This window comes from Oncorhynchus mykiss, chromosome 26 (genome assembly GCF_013265735.2).
Source record: "Oncorhynchus mykiss isolate Arlee chromosome 26, USDA_OmykA_1.1, whole genome shotgun sequence".
Lineage (NCBI taxonomy): Eukaryota > Metazoa > Chordata > Actinopteri > Salmoniformes > Salmonidae > Oncorhynchus > Oncorhynchus mykiss.
The window spans coordinates 12,026,802-12,044,582 of record NC_048590.1 but is presented as its reverse complement, the minus strand read 5'-3'; the positions used below and the strand labels follow the sequence as shown (position 1 = coordinate 12,044,582).

The 17,781-nt window shown below is 40.3% G+C and overlaps 1 protein-coding gene across 1 annotated transcript in view; it reads left to right on the top strand.

Annotated features, from left to right (window-relative positions):
• The window catches only part of LOC110506257 (MAM domain-containing glycosylphosphatidylinositol anchor protein 1), a 381,559-nt gene extending 375,108 nt beyond the window's left edge, over positions 1-6,451 (top strand). Inside the window, exon 19 of the mRNA XM_021585690.2 lies at positions 352-6,451. Coding sequence (XP_021441365.1) covers positions 352-446 — 95 coding nt within the window. The 3' untranslated portion in view covers positions 447-6,451. The remainder of the gene's footprint in view (positions 1-351) is intronic.
• Positions 6,452-17,781: the final 11,330 nt, after the last annotated feature.

Genomic DNA, 17,781 nt, shown 5'->3' with positions numbered 1-17,781 from the left:
TCAAAGCACTTATGACACACATCCAATCTCCATTGTGAACCCTGCTTCTGAAGTGATAAAATACATTACTCCCTTATGCCAGTCTCAGGCTTTTAGTGCCATATCCCTCCACTCTTTCTCTCTTCATAAGATCTTGGGATTGAGTTACAGTATCTTACAAGGCTTTACTGTAAAGGTCTCCCATACAGTTTTTAAATATGGGTTACTAGACTAGATAAAAGTATTGTACATTTAACAAAATCTCAAGATGTTTCACATTTTCATCTCTTTTTATCAATGTGACTTGTGGGTTGTGGACAATAGCCTATTGAGCTCAGACCATTCAGTTTGTTCTGTTTGTGTTTTCCACAGTTCTGATTGGGGGAGCCCCAGGTCTGCGCTCGCTCCCATTGGTCGCCTCACTGACCGTCGCCCTCTGCTCATATCTACTGCTGCTCTACAGATGATGAGCACAACGCACAGCGTCCCCTGTCTGCCGAGACAGGCAACTGCCCAGACTTGCTCTCTCTTCTTCTCTCCCTGTGTCCCTCGCTACCTCTCCCCACTCCCCTCCCTTCTTCCTCTCACATTCTCCATCCACCTTTTTAGTTTTCATCTCCAGCCCTGTTTTCGATGACAATCCATGCTTCACTTCTCCCATTACACCTTGGCTATGCTTGTAACTGACTGTCATTTGATTGACTCTCTCTCTCTCTCTCTATCATTCTCCTTTTCCACACTCACCCCTTTACAGTCGTATGTGGCTGTTTTTTCTTTCAACCAATCACACTATTTTTAACTGAGGCAAAGTCGCAAACTCAATGACCTGACCTTTGACACCCAATATCACTCAATCCAACCCCTCACAGCAGACACACTTCATTCTTCTATTCACTCTCACACACTCTTCCGTCACCCCCTTTACTCTTTCCAACCCCCCCAGCGACCACCCGTATCCCTGACACACCAAAGTGTCGGACACTCTACCAAAGATGATGAAGAACCTGAGGAAAAAAGGGAAAGGATGGGTGGGGGGAGGGGTTGAGAATAATAGGATGACAAGGGTAGGGGGGTTCCCCCCTCCTTATTGAACCCTCCCCTTCGCCTCCTTGGGTTGGGCGCCAGGGAGCTGCCGATCACAGCAGACTGAGTGACTGACAGACTAAGGAGGCTAGGAAGGAAGGAAGGAAGGAAGGAAGGAAGGAAGGAAGGAAGGAAGGAAGGAAGGAAGGAAGGAAGGAAGGAAGGAGTTCCCACTTGCCTCTCCTCTACCGGTCATAGCCGTAGATGACTTGTGTTGGATCGTACGTGTACATTTCTCTATATATGATATATTACAAAAGTTTAAACAAATAAAACATTTAAAAAAAACACTCATGGACATGAGCAACGTTACAGGCTGCAACAAAGCAAATCTACAGAAGCACAAATTTATACAATCTACTCCCTTTTATTTGGGGTTTCCTCCGTGTGTTGTTGCTGTATGTTGTCCCAATCGAACTATTTGTGTTCTTATGGTTTTTTGGGGGGCGGATGTGAAAAAAAGAGAGTGGTAACATTTATGTGGAAGAGATGTCTGGATGTGTTGGTTGGTACCTATGACACCCTTCGCCTATAGCCCACTTGAGCACTCGTGGCAGGGATGGGCCAGTCACCTCCATTATGCCCACCACCCCACTCTCCACCCCAAAAAATGACTTGACAGAGACTACGACTAGCCTCCCCTACTCATTCACCCCAGCCAGCCACATCCCCTATCTTCAAAGTCCAGCCAGTAACAGCATCTCTCGGACTTCCTGCGGTCTACAGACAATGGACCTCCTGCTTCCTGTACAAGGAGAAAGTGGAGGTGGAGCATGATTGAAATCAATTACGCCAACCACGTCGATAAGCATCATTTAAATGAGTCATGGATGTAGTATATTGGGGGCAGGGCGTCAAAATCCAAGAAAATGACCAACAGGGTAAGGAGAGGGGGGGTGCAGATCCGATAGATGGATTCTATTTCACAGGTTTCCGATGATGAATGTCATGTATAGGATTCTAGAGAAATAACTGAATCAACAACATTTTGAAGGCAGCAGGTCCAATTTCCTACAACAACTGTATCAGCCGATCGAGGTTGAATGTCTTCGATGTAACCATAGTTTATTTAAGACGATAACTCATGTAACATTGTTACAGTATGATTGTGTTTCTCTGTGGAGCAATAATCATTCACTATCAGCTCACATAGTTAGCCCGAGCACATCGTGATTGATCAAAGTCTACATCCTGCAAATGCACCTGTTCGCCCAATTAAGGTAGGGATTCCAATGAGCCCCAAGCACATTGTTGCACAAAGGTACAGATTCAATCCGATCGTAAATTCTTGACAACGCAGCTTTTAAAGGCAATGTTCACGTTCACAGTAAATGCTTCAGATGTCCGTTCAAACAGAAATCACCTTTAAAAGCTGCATTGTCGACCATGCGATCGGATTGGATCTCAGCTAAAGTAATTGGTCACAATCTAAGAACAAAACAACACACTAACCTAACTGATGATGCAGAACACATGTAACTGGCTCGTTCTTCCTCTCAAGATTAGTTTCCAAAAGTCCGCTGAATCGTAAACCGCAACATACTAGGCACTTGTAGATCTGAGAGGGTTGGATAGGTGTAAGCACGATGGTGGGAGCTCCATCTTACCATCTGATACACCAGGTGGAATTGTTGCTATATTGCTTATACCAGTCCAATCCTTTCATATCTACGCAAGTGCATGGGAGTAGAGACTAAGGGTTGATTTGGTATACAGGGGTACTGTTACATCAGTCTTCTCCAAATAAGTGTTGTACTTTTACTGCATGAGGCTTTTTTTTATCGTATCGGTTGCCGATATTACTTATTTCAGCTCTCACCTTCAACTTAAAGTTCTCAACAAGGGAACCTTGTTCATATACATACACAGAACATGGACATCAAACTGTGTGCCTCTAAGACTTGCTTCCATAATCTTCCTAAATCAAAGCACTTGGTAAAAATCGGGTGTGGACACGCGATTTCAGATGTCAAGTGCATTTTGGCTGTCTTTTTGACATCCCTCAAAGTCACATTGTAATAGCTACTTAGGTCCATACTGCATTGCAAGCTCATGAGAAGCATTGTTTTATTAAATGTATGTCATTGTGATCTGGGAGCCATCTTGTGTGGTCCTAACCTCATGCTTGCTTGTACACTTCGCTCGCTCACTTTAACTGTAACACCCATATGTATGTAACAGCAGCTCATGTCTTAGCGTAGATGCTCTCCAACGGTTGTTGGAGTTTTGGCATCTCAGGTCATGTCTTGAGCCAACATGGTGTCACAGGGGGTAAGGTGTCTTATCTCAGCTCTGTGGTGTTCATGTGCTACTCACAACCAAGAAACTCTGAAATATCCAACTGGGAAACTCGGTAGAAGAGTGCTTGATTCATCACTTGGAAGCTTTGGACATCAGAAGCTCAGAGTTATGACGTGTGGGCAATTTAGGGCTATTTTTTTGTTCCAAGATTCTTTCAGAGTTTACGATAACTCTGGTACCACATGACAGCAGTTACTGTCTTGCCGACTACCCATTTCCCACCTCCTTTATCCAGTAAGCTGTGCATTTCGTAAGCATTTTTGGCAAGCGCTGACCATTTGCTAGCAAATATATTTAATGTATATTTACAACTATCTGTAAGTATAGGCAGGAGATATGCAGGGTGGCAATGCCTGAATTAGGACATAACAATGATGCATCAGAATCAGATGCAACTGAAAGATAATTATCAAAGTACTTTATCACATGATTTTAAATGATAATGTTTCATTAGGAAATTTGAACTCATGTTCTACATGACCCCAAAGAATTCAGAGGCTTGGTGCAATTGATGTTCACTTGTTGTTTTATTTCATTTGTGGTTTCTTCACACATCTAGAGTATTTGGCAATTATGAAGAAGGTAGCGGTTTTAAAAGGAAGATCAATTGTTTTCCCTTTTATTTTGTATTTATTTTCGTTAAAAAATATATATATATATTTTTTTCAAACCAAGACTACAATATCAAGCTAAATCAATTTGAGACCACACACATTCCTGTCCATGGTCACATACTTTACTAGAAAACAAATGAACATCTTCTTTAAATGGAGTTCCACAATAATCATATATGTGTAGCTAAGCACCTGCAGTATGTGTAACATTACAATTAGTCTCAACACACTGAGCGTTTGAAACACAACACGTGTAGATGTAACCGGATCCTACTATACCTGTACCTGCTGCTGTGTTCGGGAGAGCGTGGGAGGGTCCACTTCAAAATATATTATACAGTACTTTAAATACATCGCTGACACTGATTACAATTATTACAGTTGAGTAACCTGCATAGAAATGCCCAGGGCCTAGACTGATCATGTTAAATACCCAATGGAAGAAAGGGTACAGCACAGAAATAGAGAACCATAAACCTTGGATTAAATTTAATGTAATAAGATTTTATCTTTGTGTCTTCTGTGTTCTTTATTATAGAATACTTCTCAACATTAACACTGTTGTAAAGTCAGGTGAATTCCTTGTCAATGAAATATGTGGGTAGGAATACTATGAAATGGGTAAGAATACTATGAAATGTGGGCAAGAACATTATTTTGGGGGAAATAAGCATTAACCAATATTATATTTATTGTTGAGGGGAGAATTGTACAATTATGAATTTTGATCTTATGACATGATGGTTGAAGTGCCTCCATTGATCTGAACCTGACCTTCAGTATTGGTAGTAATATTTGGTTGTTTGAATTCATGGTCTTTCTTTCCAAAACTCCTATATGAATTGAGTTGTACATTTTTAATATTGACAAATGTTACACAGCCTACCCTTAGGTGGTCTTTACTGTCACCAGATCAATTGGAAATTAAACTAACCTGCATACTTCAAATGAAACCAAGAAATGCCTGAAAATGAGGCAATTTTGTGTTGACAAATCAGATATATCCAATAGTTGGCCATTTGAAATCTATTCACTTGTGTCCAGAAAGGAGTATGCAGCTGTTCGGTCTGAGGTATAATTCATTGTGCTGCTTTTCATGCACTTTAATGTGAAATTAAATGTCTTGAAATGTATGCCATTTGACACCCATTGTGTACAAATGCTCATTTTTTTAGTACTTCATGATTGTCACATCACTCCCTCATTAGCTGAGGTTGTCCTAAAATCTACACTGTACTCTATATTATTGCAGTCTGGTTTAAGGTGTAGATTATCAATATATTCCTCTAGTATACAAGACCGAATGGGAGTTCAGTTCACTGGTATAGTCCCTTAGGTTTGCACATTTCTGGAACCTTTCTGACTCCCAGTTCCCTCCCCGCTTATTATCTTCTGATTTCAGGAATTCTACAACCAAGATTTCTGAAAAGATTGTGAATTTGGTAAATAAATGTGGCATTGCCACACCTCCAGTTATCTGATGTTTTTGCATGATCCAGGTTAAAAGGTCGCCAGTTCATGCTGAACATTTTCAAACCTCCACTACAAGTGTATGTACAATCAAAATGTTTTGTTGTAGATTATCAATCTATCATCTTTTGTCCATCATATCCTTGTAGTTATCTGTCTAAAACAAGAACGTTAGAAAGGACTCCCGACATGCAGGTTAGAGATCAAATAAGCAAGTGCCTCACAACTGCTATTCCTCCATGAGGTGACTTTCCATCCATGAAAACCACTTCAGCCAGTTAGCGTAGTGTCCAAGCAATATCTGTGGCAATGTTCAATGGCCAGTCACTCAGTCACTAAAAATGAACCCCTCTTCCATTAGAGACATCCCGGCACACACCATTGATGCTCTACGTATTCAACAGCAGGACCGACTGACTGTTACTGTATAGGTTTTCACATCACTGCCTCACTGCCAGTGCAGACACTTTGTCCACTCACATAAAGGGTGCGTTCCAGATACAGTGATTTTGATCAGGGCTAAGTTTCCCAAAGACATCTTTAGCATTCAATAATCATTGTTTGTCCAATGCCCTACCTATGGATTTAGGATGATCTTAGTGCTAAAGACAATAGCCATGTTATTGGGAAAGTCACCCCAGATCTTTATAATGCCTGATCAACCACATCAACATGATGTAATCATCCTATAATCTACGCAGACCTGTGCAGGATCTGTGTATCTGGAGCGCAACCAAATGACTGAACCCTCCCCAATGCAGTCAGATTGGTCAGAGTAACTTCACAGCTCCTGCCTGGCTGTGCAGACTTGTGCAATGTGTGCGGATCCGAGACAAAGACGGTGTGTGTGTGTGTATATGCACCTTAGTGAACGCGCGAAGAACGGTGTAGCAGTGCTGGGTGTTGTATATTCTCTGTCATGTACTGAAATATTTTAGAGGAAAAATATATTTGAAATATGACTCCAAAATGTATGAATAAATAATCATGAAAGAACAAAAAAATATGATTTTTGACTTCTTTTTGTCATCTTCTCCAATACACACAGTGGGTTCTCGCACATGTTGTCACCATCACACGTACATAATGATTTCACCATAAAAACACCTCTTGGGGACTTGTTATGCAGTGTAAAATGCAGAATTCCAACTCCCACACTATCCTCTATCCACCAGTTTGTATTCAAGCCTTGCATATTACCAGCATCACAGTGAATTTAGTAATCAGAGCTCATTCACATCCTGTGGCTGTAAGTAGCATTACAGACACCTGCGTTCTCTCCTCCTGGCATATCAAATAAACTCCAAAATGAGATTCCCATAGCAATTAGCAAGCACAAATCATTATTCAAATGTCTTGTCGCATGTCATGCAGTTTCGGAAGTTATTCAGATCACTCGGCTGTGTTTTCGCTGTATAGGCAGGGGAAGTTGGAAACAATGTTCATATAGGAGGCCCAGCACTTTTGAGCATTGTAGAATTTCCCACTACCTTTACACGACTACAATTTGCAATTATCCTCTGTTTATGCTCCGATACTGTACACGTACTGCACTTTTTTTTATAGGAGATCCAGGGCTACAGACATGTAGGTTCAAGTATAGGCCTCATATCATTACACACATACAGGTTCACAGGAAACCGGGTCGGACCCTAGGATATACACCGAGTGTACAAAACATGAGTTGCATTCCCTTTTTCCTTTCAGAACACCCACTGTTGAGCGTGAAAAACTCAGAAGCGTTGCAGTTCTTGACACACTCAATCCAGTGCGCATGGCACCTACTACCATACCACGTTCAAAGTTACTTAAAAATGTTGTCTCACCCATTCATCCATTGAATGGCACACATGCACAATCCATGTCTCAAGGCTTAAAAATCTGTATTTAACCTGTCTCCTCCCGTTCATCTACACTGATTGAAATTGATTTAACAGGTGACATCAATAAGGGATCATAGCTTTCACCTGGATTCACCTGGTCAGTCTGTCTTGGATAGAGAAGGTATTCCTAATGTTTTTTATGCTCAGTGTACATTTACTTAACTGCTACTTTAAATTGAGAGCACCTATAGCTAACAGTTAACAATACCTGTCTTGGTCGGTCAATCAACTTTGACCAAGAACCACATACAATACTTTTGCCGAGTGACATAATCCTGTTCTGGTATGAACACTTCAGTTGTAATGTTCTAAAACCTAATTTGTCATAAGTATAAAATTAGTAGTAGTGACACTAAAGCACATTATTGTAACATGTCCTACACAGTCTCCTGGGCAACACATTTCAACATGTCTGGCATTGTAACATGTCTGACCACGGTCTGTACAATTTTTGAGGTATATCTCTGCAAGCAACAGTTTAGTGTAATGCCCCAAGGCTCCAGCGTTACTAGATACTAAACAGGGTCTGTTATTCCAGCCCCTTATCCATTGCTCCTGGGCAGCTTTGACCCCTGACCTCATCAGGGAGAGCCTTCTCACTTCAGGACAAGGAAACGATCTGATGGGTCCAGCTGAGTGTAGTTGAAGAATACATAATGTGTCAAAGTTGGAGGGGATGGGAGGAAGGTGGTAGTGATGGTGGTAAAGGGAGCGACAGAGTCTCATTAAGATAATTCCCATGCAGCCTTGTTTACAAGTTCTAACACTGGAATGTGAGTTGTAACACTTTCTCATTCTGAACTTGTTGGCTACCACCAGTTAACGCTTGATCTGATTGAATCTAGGACAAAGACCCAGCTGGGTGCACGGTCCAGCGCGCTTCGCACATTCCACACACTCGGCAAGCTCCACGCTCTCTGTCATTTCCCCCCTCCTTCCCTTTCTCTCCACTCATCCCTCCACCCCTCCCCTTTTTTCCTTACTGTCTTCTCACAAGGCACAATGGCGGGGCCCGAAAGACGCCAACTCGTTTGCATTTTCGTGATCTGTGACAGAGATAGATATCGGCTAATTAAGCTGCTCTTGTTCTAGACATGGCTTATTGGTGGGTTGGTATGATCCGGTTGATTCAGATGCTGACTCTCGTCGTTTTAGGCTCTCGTCTCAAGTCTTTTTAAAAAAAGGTTTGCTTTACTTAACTAAGTTAATTCCCGGGTTGTTTCTCTTGTCTTATTATGAAGGCAGTGAGACTAGCTGTTCTATGCTTACTTTCATTATCCGCTGAGTACAGGCTACTTTTCATGATTGGTGTAGGCTAATTTAGTTTGATCATAAACCTGGGAATAGGCTTGACTTGGATACTCTGTGACACCCAAATAAGTAGTGAGTGTGGATGTTTTTTTCTAAACAAGAAGTTAAGGTATAATGATCATAATTAGAAATTAACTTCTGTTGTTTAATGTCCCTTAACTCCGTGACTTGTTGGAATATACTTTTCCCATCTAGAGTGTTACTTTCCCTGTGAAGGACTTCATTCAGATTCTCAAGACTGTTAGAAATCTGGAATGCACTCTTTTTTTTGTCAACTCCCAGCACTAGGCTGAGGTAAAATATAGTTCTTGTTTCATAAATGTTTCCACAATGAATTTTGAGAAAACACTCAATATTGTATACATCTATTATTCCCCATCTACAGTGCCTTAAGAAAGTATTCAAACCCCTTGACTTTTTCCACATGTTGTTGTGTTACAGCCTGCATTTAAAATTGATTACATTTAGACTTTTTGTCACTGGCCTACACAATACCCCATAATGTCTAATTGGAATTATGTTTTTAGAAATGTGTTTAAAAAAAAATAATACAAATGAAAAGCATTCAACTCCTTTGTTATGGAAAGCCTAAATAAGTTCAGGAGTAAAAATGTACTTAATAAGTCACATAATACGTTGCATGGACTCACTCTGTGTGCAATAATAGTGTTTAACATGATTTTTGAATGACTACCTTATCTCTGTAACCCACACATACAATTCCTCAGTCAAGCAGTGAATTTCGGGTAACACTTTACAATAAGTTTCCATTTGTAAAGGGTTGTGAATGACGCTATTGACAGTAATTTATCATTTTCAGTGATTGCACAGTTAAACAATAGTTTTTTTCTCACGTTTGGGTGTGATGCATTGTTGCTTTGTCCCAGGAAGTTCATCGGCGTACATATCACTAACAAACTGAAATGGTCCACCCACACAGACAGTGTGGTGAAGAAGGCGCAACAGCGCCTCTTCAACCTCAGGAGGCTGAAGAAATTTGGCTTGTCACCTAAAACCTTCACAAACTTTTACAAATGCGCAATTGAGAGAATCCTGTCGGACAGCCCACAACCGCAGGGCTCTCCAGAAGGTAGTGCGGTCTGCACCCAATGTCACCAGAAGGCCAAAAAAATCATGAAGGACAACAAACACCCGAGCCAATGCCTGTTCACCTTGTTATCATCCGGAAGGTGGGGTCAGTACAAGTGCATCAAAGCTGGACCGAGAGATTAAAAAACAGCTTCTATCTCAAGGCTATCAGACTGTTAAATAGCCATCACTAGCACAGAGAGGCTGCTGCCTACCTACAGACTTGATATCATTGGCCATGGAACACTAGTCACTTTAATAATGTCACTTTAATTATTAATAATGTTTACATATCTTGCATTATTCATTTCATATATATATATATATATATATATATATACTGTCATGACTATTATTAATGTGATGACTTATTTTATCAAATCAATTAACTACGTTTAATTATTACTTGATTAAATGAATCATTTAACAATCAACTCATTAGTAACTTGGGGCACCATGGGAAAACTTATTCCGAATTATGGGAAAACTTCTTCCGAATTAAACTCTTCTAAGATATATTAATATCTATAGATAAGTCACTTATTAATGTGTTATTACTTCATCAGTCTCATTCTGAATGTCATTGACTTCGGAAATCTGCACGTGATAATTCAGCGATACACAAATTGGCTTAATTATTTATTTACCAACTAACTAAATAATCACACAGAAATACATAAAGACACACACAGTATAGATTATTGATTACCTACATAAGGCAATGAGAAGTCCCTAGTGGATTATCAAAAACATGACCGTTTGGTTACACAATGATGGGAGAGACAAATAGAGTGGATTTATCATACATACCTTTGGAAAACACGCTCATCGTAAATATGAATATTTAGCACACTAACAACCACTCATTAGGATTTAGAAATGCAACGTATATTTACGCTTCGATGTCTTTCTATGTCGTCGAAAGTAATAGTTGAAACTACTCATCCATCTATTGCGAGGAGTTCGAGGAATGTAAGACTCTGGTTTGTCCACCAGAGGTCACAATGTCCTTTGTAGTTGTAGGCTTCTTTTGTTCTGGAGTGTACGTTAGAATGGATTCATCAAAGGTGTATCACACTGTGATGAGGAACTGTTCTTCTTTCCTGTCTGCGTTGAGTTTCCTAGGCTAACAGTACCTAAACAGTTGTAGACTGTGAATGTTCCGGTTAAATCTTTAGCTTCTTCACTCGTTGACAGTTTCAGAGGGTCTTATCATTATCTGGTGTTGTAGTTTTAAACCATTTGTCAGTCGTGTTGCCACCGCTCCACGCTGTTTGATCTCATTTAAATTCCAACCACGTTCTCTGGTCTAATATGTTAATCTTTCAGCAAGTCATTTTATGCATTCACCTTGAAGAGCAGTTCCATTATGTTGCCACAATGTCTGTGGTCACATGGGCGTGGTTACTGACTTGGCAAAAGTTTATATGAAAAACAGTTCTCATTTAGAAAGTTAAAATCACATTGCTATTTTTCACAAATAGTTTCATATTTAATCATATACGTTTTACAACATTTAGATGTACATCTGATATCTACATTGTGAAAGCTCTTAAAGATACAGTTATTTAGTTATACCATCCTTAATGATATCACAAAACACTAAATTACATGATTATTGTTTGGATCCCCACCGACCATTCCAAACGTTTGGATTCCAAAACTGATGTTCCAATGTCCAATCCTTTGACATTAAAGTTTTTGCAAGAGCCTCTCTTCCGTAACACTCAGACATTCCATTCTCAAAGAGAGAAAGTTTATGACTGGCGTTAAGTCATAAAACCGGCCTTCCCCTTCCTCTCTGGTGGGAGAGGGGGGGAGCGGGGCTATCTTTGATCCTCACCCAGGAGTGAGAGTTATAACAATACTTTATTCTGTACTATCTACTGTGCTATTTACTTAGATTTGTGTGTATTAGGTATTTGTTGTGAAATTGTTAGATATCACTTGTTAGATATTGCTGCACTGGAAGCACAAGCATTTCCCGCCAACCACAATAACATCTGCTAAGCATGCGTATGTGACCAATAAAATTGGATTTGATTAAAAATGTAAAAAAGGAACAGAAATGGTTGGATTTCAATGATGTGTCTTGCCCCACGTTTGAAACCCTGATGATACATTGTTACACTTATTCCAGGAATTAAAGCCTCCTCTCTTGTCTAAAACCTGGTTCAGTCTGTTTTCCATCAGACACTGGGACATTACTTCACTTTTCAGCAGGACAATAACCTAAAACACAAGGCCAAATCTACACTGGAGTTGCTTACCAAGGGGCAGTGATTGTTGGCTGAGTTACAGTTTTGACTGTTTGAAAATCTATAGAAAGACTTGAAAATGGTTGCATAGCAATAATGAACAACCAATTTGACAAAGTTTGAAGAATTTAGAAAATAATAAAGGGCAAATATTGTACAATTCAGGTGTGCAAAGCTCTTAGAGATTTACAGAGAAAGACTCACAGCTGTAATCGCTGCCAAAGGTGATTCTAATATGTATTGACTCAGGGGTGTTGAATATTTATGTAAATGAGATATTTCTGTATTTCATTTTCAATTTTTTTGAAAATATTTCAAAAAACATGTTTTCACTTTTTCGTTATGGAGTATTGTGTGTAGATCTATTTAATCAATTTTGAATTCATGTTGAACTTTCTGAAGTCACTGTAGACTACTGTCTTTTCTATGGGAGCCCATGGCACTGGTGCAGTAAAATAACAAAACCCACTCAATATGAAGATGTTCTGTAAATATGGAGCCCCCAATGAGGATAGACTCAACAGAATATGTTTTAACATGGTACTGGTTGAAGCTCCCTGTATTTTCTTTCAAAAGTCAGTAAAACGAGCAAGTTCAGCTACATGTCATTCTGTCATAGGAGACCAGTATAGCCTATAGTAAAACACGGTTTTGTTTTTGTCTTTATTTTTTTTTATTTTGATCTTGATCAACATAGAGGCCTAGTCAGAAATTAAGCATTTATAAAATGGGATGCAAAGTTGGATTCAGAAGTGTGTGTGTGTGTGTGGGGGGGGGGGTGGCATCTACACACTTTTTTGGGGCATCTACAGCTAATGTGCCATTTTCATTTAGAACAAAAAGTAAGCAACAATGCCCACAGTCATCAGGTAAGAGATCATAATTAAATATGTTTAAGTGAATATTAAGACTGAAATAGTTCAAAGGTAATTCAATAATTCAATAATAGATATTGTGTTGCACCTTTAACCAATAGCCTAACAAATGAACAATTCTTGAAAATAAATACAAAGATTTGTGATTGTAGAAATCAGTGCCACACAGACCTCTACTGTGCACCATGACAGTGAAGCCTGTAATGTTAGAGCTGTTTCTTACTGTGTCAGTGTGAAAAGTAGGGAATTAGCGAGGGCAACTGACAGATCAACAACATTACGTTGCCATACTGACTAAAAAAACTCAGATTGCACTGAAAAAGTCAGAATATTCATCTTCAATCGTTTTGTCGATGGTTTCATCATTTGATTCAGGTCTAGTGTGATTGAGGAAAAAATAATAGCTAACGTTAGCCAGCTCTTTCTCTAATGGTACATCAACCTGCGAAAGCTAGCCTAGTTAATTTACTTCTGAAAAGGGACAAAACAAAGAATACAAAACATTTCTGTACAAACAACAGCTGTTAGATAGCAATAATAGCCACCTCAATCCCCAATAACTATCTGACAGATAACAAGAGGCTAGAGCTGACCAGGCTGTGGCAGCTACCAGTATCCGATCTCGATAGGACAGTGAGGACTAATTTCTTCCTGAGACCACTGGAGTAAAAAACAGATTATTATCAGCTTCGATTCAGTCAGCGAATAAAACCGCTTCGCCAGGCCAAATACATATACGCATTTCTTGAAACATTAATATCTTTATATCTATTATAGACATGTTGGTATAGTGGTGAACCTAAAGGTCTTTAGTGGTGAACCTAAAGATCTTTAGTGGTGAACCTATAGGTCTTCAGTGTGTGACAGGTTAGTACAGTGGTGAACCTATAGGTCTTCAGTGTGTGACAGGTTAGTACAGTGGTGAACCTATAGGTCTTCAGTGTGTGACAGGTTAGTACAGTGGTGAACCTGTAGGTCTTAAGTGGTGAACCTATAGGTCTTCAGTGGTGAATCTTTAGGTATTCAGTGGTGAACCTATAGGTCTTCAGTGTGTGACAGGTTAGTACAGTGGTGAAACTATAGGTCTTCAGTGGTGAACCTGTAGGTCTTCAGTGGTGAACCTATAGGTCTTCAGTGGTGAACCTATAGGTCTTCAGTGTGTGACAGGTTAGTACAGTGGTGAAACTATAGGTCTTCAGTGTGTGACAGGTTAGTACAGTGGTGAACATATAGGCCTTCAGTGGTGACAGGTTGGTTCAGTGGTGAACCTACAGGTGTTCAGTGTGTGACATGTTAGTACAGTGGTGAAAATATAGGTCCTCAGTGTCTGACAGGTTAGTTCAGTGGTGAACCTAAAAGTGTTCAGTGTGTGACAGGTTAGTTCAGTGGTGAACCTAAAAGTGTTCAGTGTGTGACAGGTTAGTACAGTGGTTAACAAATTGTTATTCAGTGTGTGAAAGGTTAGTACAGTGGTGAACCTATAGGTCTTCAGTGTCTGACAGGGTATAACGGTGGTGAACCTATAGGTCTTCAGTGTGACAGGTTTGTACAGTGAACCTATATGTCTTCAGTGTGTTACAGGTTAGTACAGTGGTGAACCTATAGGTCTTCTGTGTGTGACAGGTTAGTTCAGTGGTGAACCTACAGGTGTTCAGTGTGTGACAGGTTAGTACAGTGGTTAACAAATTGTTATTCAGTGTGTGACAGAATAGTACAGTGGTGAACCTATAGGTCTTCGGTGTGTGACAGGTTAGTACAGTGGTGAACCTATAGGTCTTCAGTGTCTGACAGGGTAGAACAGTGGTGAACCTATAGGTCTTCAGTGTGTGACAGGTTAGTACAGTGAACCTGTAGGTCTTCAGTGTGTGACAGGTTAGTACAGTGGTGAACCTATTGGTCTTCAGTGTGTGACAGGTTAGTACAGTGGTGAACCTATAGGCCTTCAGTGTATGGCAGGTCCATACAGTAGAGAACATATAGGCCTTCAGTGTGTGACAGGTTAGTACAGTAGAGAACCTATAGGTCTTCAGTGTGACAGGTTAGTTCAGTGGTGAACCTAAAGGTGTTCAGTGTGTGACAGGTTAGTACAGTGGTTAACAAATTGTTATTCAGTGTGTGACAGGTTAGTACAGTGGTGAACCCATAGGTCTTCAGTGTGTGACAGGTTAGTACAGTGGTGAACCTATAGGTCTTCAGTGGTGAACCTATAGGTCTTCAGTGGTGAACCTATAGGTCTTCAGTGGTGAACCTATAGGTCTTCAGTGTGAGACAGGTTAGTTCATTGGTGAACCTACAGGTGTTCAGTGTGTGACAGGTTAGTACAGTTGGGAACCGGTAGGTCTTCAGTGTGTGACAGGTTAGTACAGTGGTGAACCTATTGGTCTTCAGTGTGTGACAGGTTAGTACAGTTGTGAACCTATAGGTCTTCAGTGTGTGAAAGGTTAGTACAGTGGTGAACCTATCGGTCTTCAGTGTGTGACAGGTTAGTACAGTGGTGAACCTATAGGTCTTCAGTGTCTGACAGGTTAGTACAGTGGTGAACCTAAGGGTCTTCAGTGTGTGACAGGTTAGTACAGTGGTGAACCTATAGGTCTTCAGTGTCTGACAGGTTAGTACAGTGGTGAACCTAAGGGTCTTCAGTGTGTGACAGAATATTACAGTGGTGAACCTATAGGTCTTCAGTGTCTGACAGGTTAGAACAGTGGTGAATCTATAGGTCTTCAGTGGTGAACCTATAGGTCTTCAGTGTGACAGGTTAGTACAGTGAACCTTTATGTCTTCAGTGTGTGACAGGTTTGTGATTCTGAAAGGACAGCCACTGTAATACCATCACACTCATGTAGGAGAGTGCACTTTCTGTAAAACACAAAAGGCCAGTGGTGTGGTGGAGTTAATATGCAGATATAAGCCATATACCCATTTTTTCTGGCGGGCATTGTGTATACTCACTTTTTAAATTCCTACTGATCCATCTCAAAGAAGTGTAGTGGAGCTATACGACTTATCATTTATGTAGTACAATAGAGAAATTATGCACAAAGTAGCTTACACAAACTCAAAGCACGTGAAATATATTCACATGCACGCTGCACATATTGCCTAGTTTATCATCTGCAAGCAGCAAGAGCGGGCAGCTCTCAGCTGTTTTTGGCATGGAGCAGCTCACAGAAGAATAACAAGACATTATAACATTATGATATCTACCGGTACATGATAACAAAGGTATGGAAACTAGTTATTGAAAAAGTTTAGCCCGAAGTGTTGTTTAGTAGGCTATTTGTGATGCACAATTGTCATCATGGCCTGTTTGCATCAGGGGGGTAGACATGGGCCCACACACTGGGGATCCAGGAACTGACAGGCCCACCCAATCAATCAGATTGAAGTGGTTTAAGCATTGTTGTAGACTTAGATCATCACATTTTTGTATTTTTTCTATAAAAAAAAAATTGTGATTTTGAGAGTGAAAATCTGAAAAACCTACAGGACTTTTTAACACAGGGTGCCTTTCCTTTGCCTGGCGGGCCGTTTGGGGACATTTTTGAAAAATTTGAGCATACCCACTTCTTCAGGCACCACTACACCACTGCATAGGGTCGAGGGAAAGACAGCAGTCACACACAACACGATGTTAAAGCACCACCACACCACTGCATATGGCTGATGGAAAGACAGCAGTCACACACAGCATGATGTTAAAGCACCACTTCACCACTTCATAGGGCTGATGGAAAGACAGTAGTCACACACAGCATGATGTTAAAGCACCACTACACCCCTGCATAGGCTGACGGAAAGACAGCAGTCACACACAGCATGATGTTAAAGCACCACTACACCACTTCATAGGCTGATGGAAAGACAGCAGTCACACACAACACGATGTTAAATCACCAGTACACCACTGCATAGGGCTGATGGAAAGACAACAGTCACACACAGCATGATGTTGAAGCACCACTACACCACTAGACAGGGCTGATGGAAAGACAACAGTCACACACAGCATGGTGTTAAAGCACCACTACACCACTGCATAGGGCTGATGGAAAGACAACAGTCACACACAGCATGATGTTAAAGCACCACTACACCACTTCATAGGCTGATGGAAAGAGAGCAGTCACACACAACATGATGTTAAATCACCACGATACCACTACATAGGGCTGATGGAAAGACAACAGTCACACACAGCATGATGTTAAAGCACCACTGCACCACTTCATAGGCTGATGGAAAGACAACAGTCACACACAGCATGATGTTAAAGGATAAGCAGTCCATAAACTCAGACATAATAAGCCAGTATGTCCCAATCATAAGAATACAAAAACACAACCATTAAGCATTTCCCTATCAAAATGTACAACTCTTACTTCCCTTTGCAAATAAACATTTCACGTTCAGCACACAGTAACCGGTGACATACATTTTAAAGTGAAACTGATTGCATTTGAACTACTTTGCAGATATGAAACAAACAAACACACACATTCACATTCAAAGCAACTTTTAAACATAGGTTCTATTTGACCCAACATTCCATGACACTAAGGCGTTGTTGTCAGAATAGATGGATACAGTTCAATGCATGATTAATATAATTCACCAATACATTTCTTGGTAGTCCAAAAAATATTGCTATCAGGTTGTAAATCACAGCCACCCTGGTACATTGTTTGCTTCCTCCATTCGAGATGAACTGTTTCGGTTTCAATGACTCAATATTCTAGACAAAAACGGACCAATGTAACTAAGGCTTGTAATGTCAATACAATCAAACTAGCAAGGGGCAATGATCACAAGTCAGTCATAACATGGCTAATCGGCTAGCATATTTATTTATGTAGCAAGCAAAAAACATGGAGTCTAATGTTACTGAGATAGCTAGCTAGCTAGCTGCAAGGAGGATGCC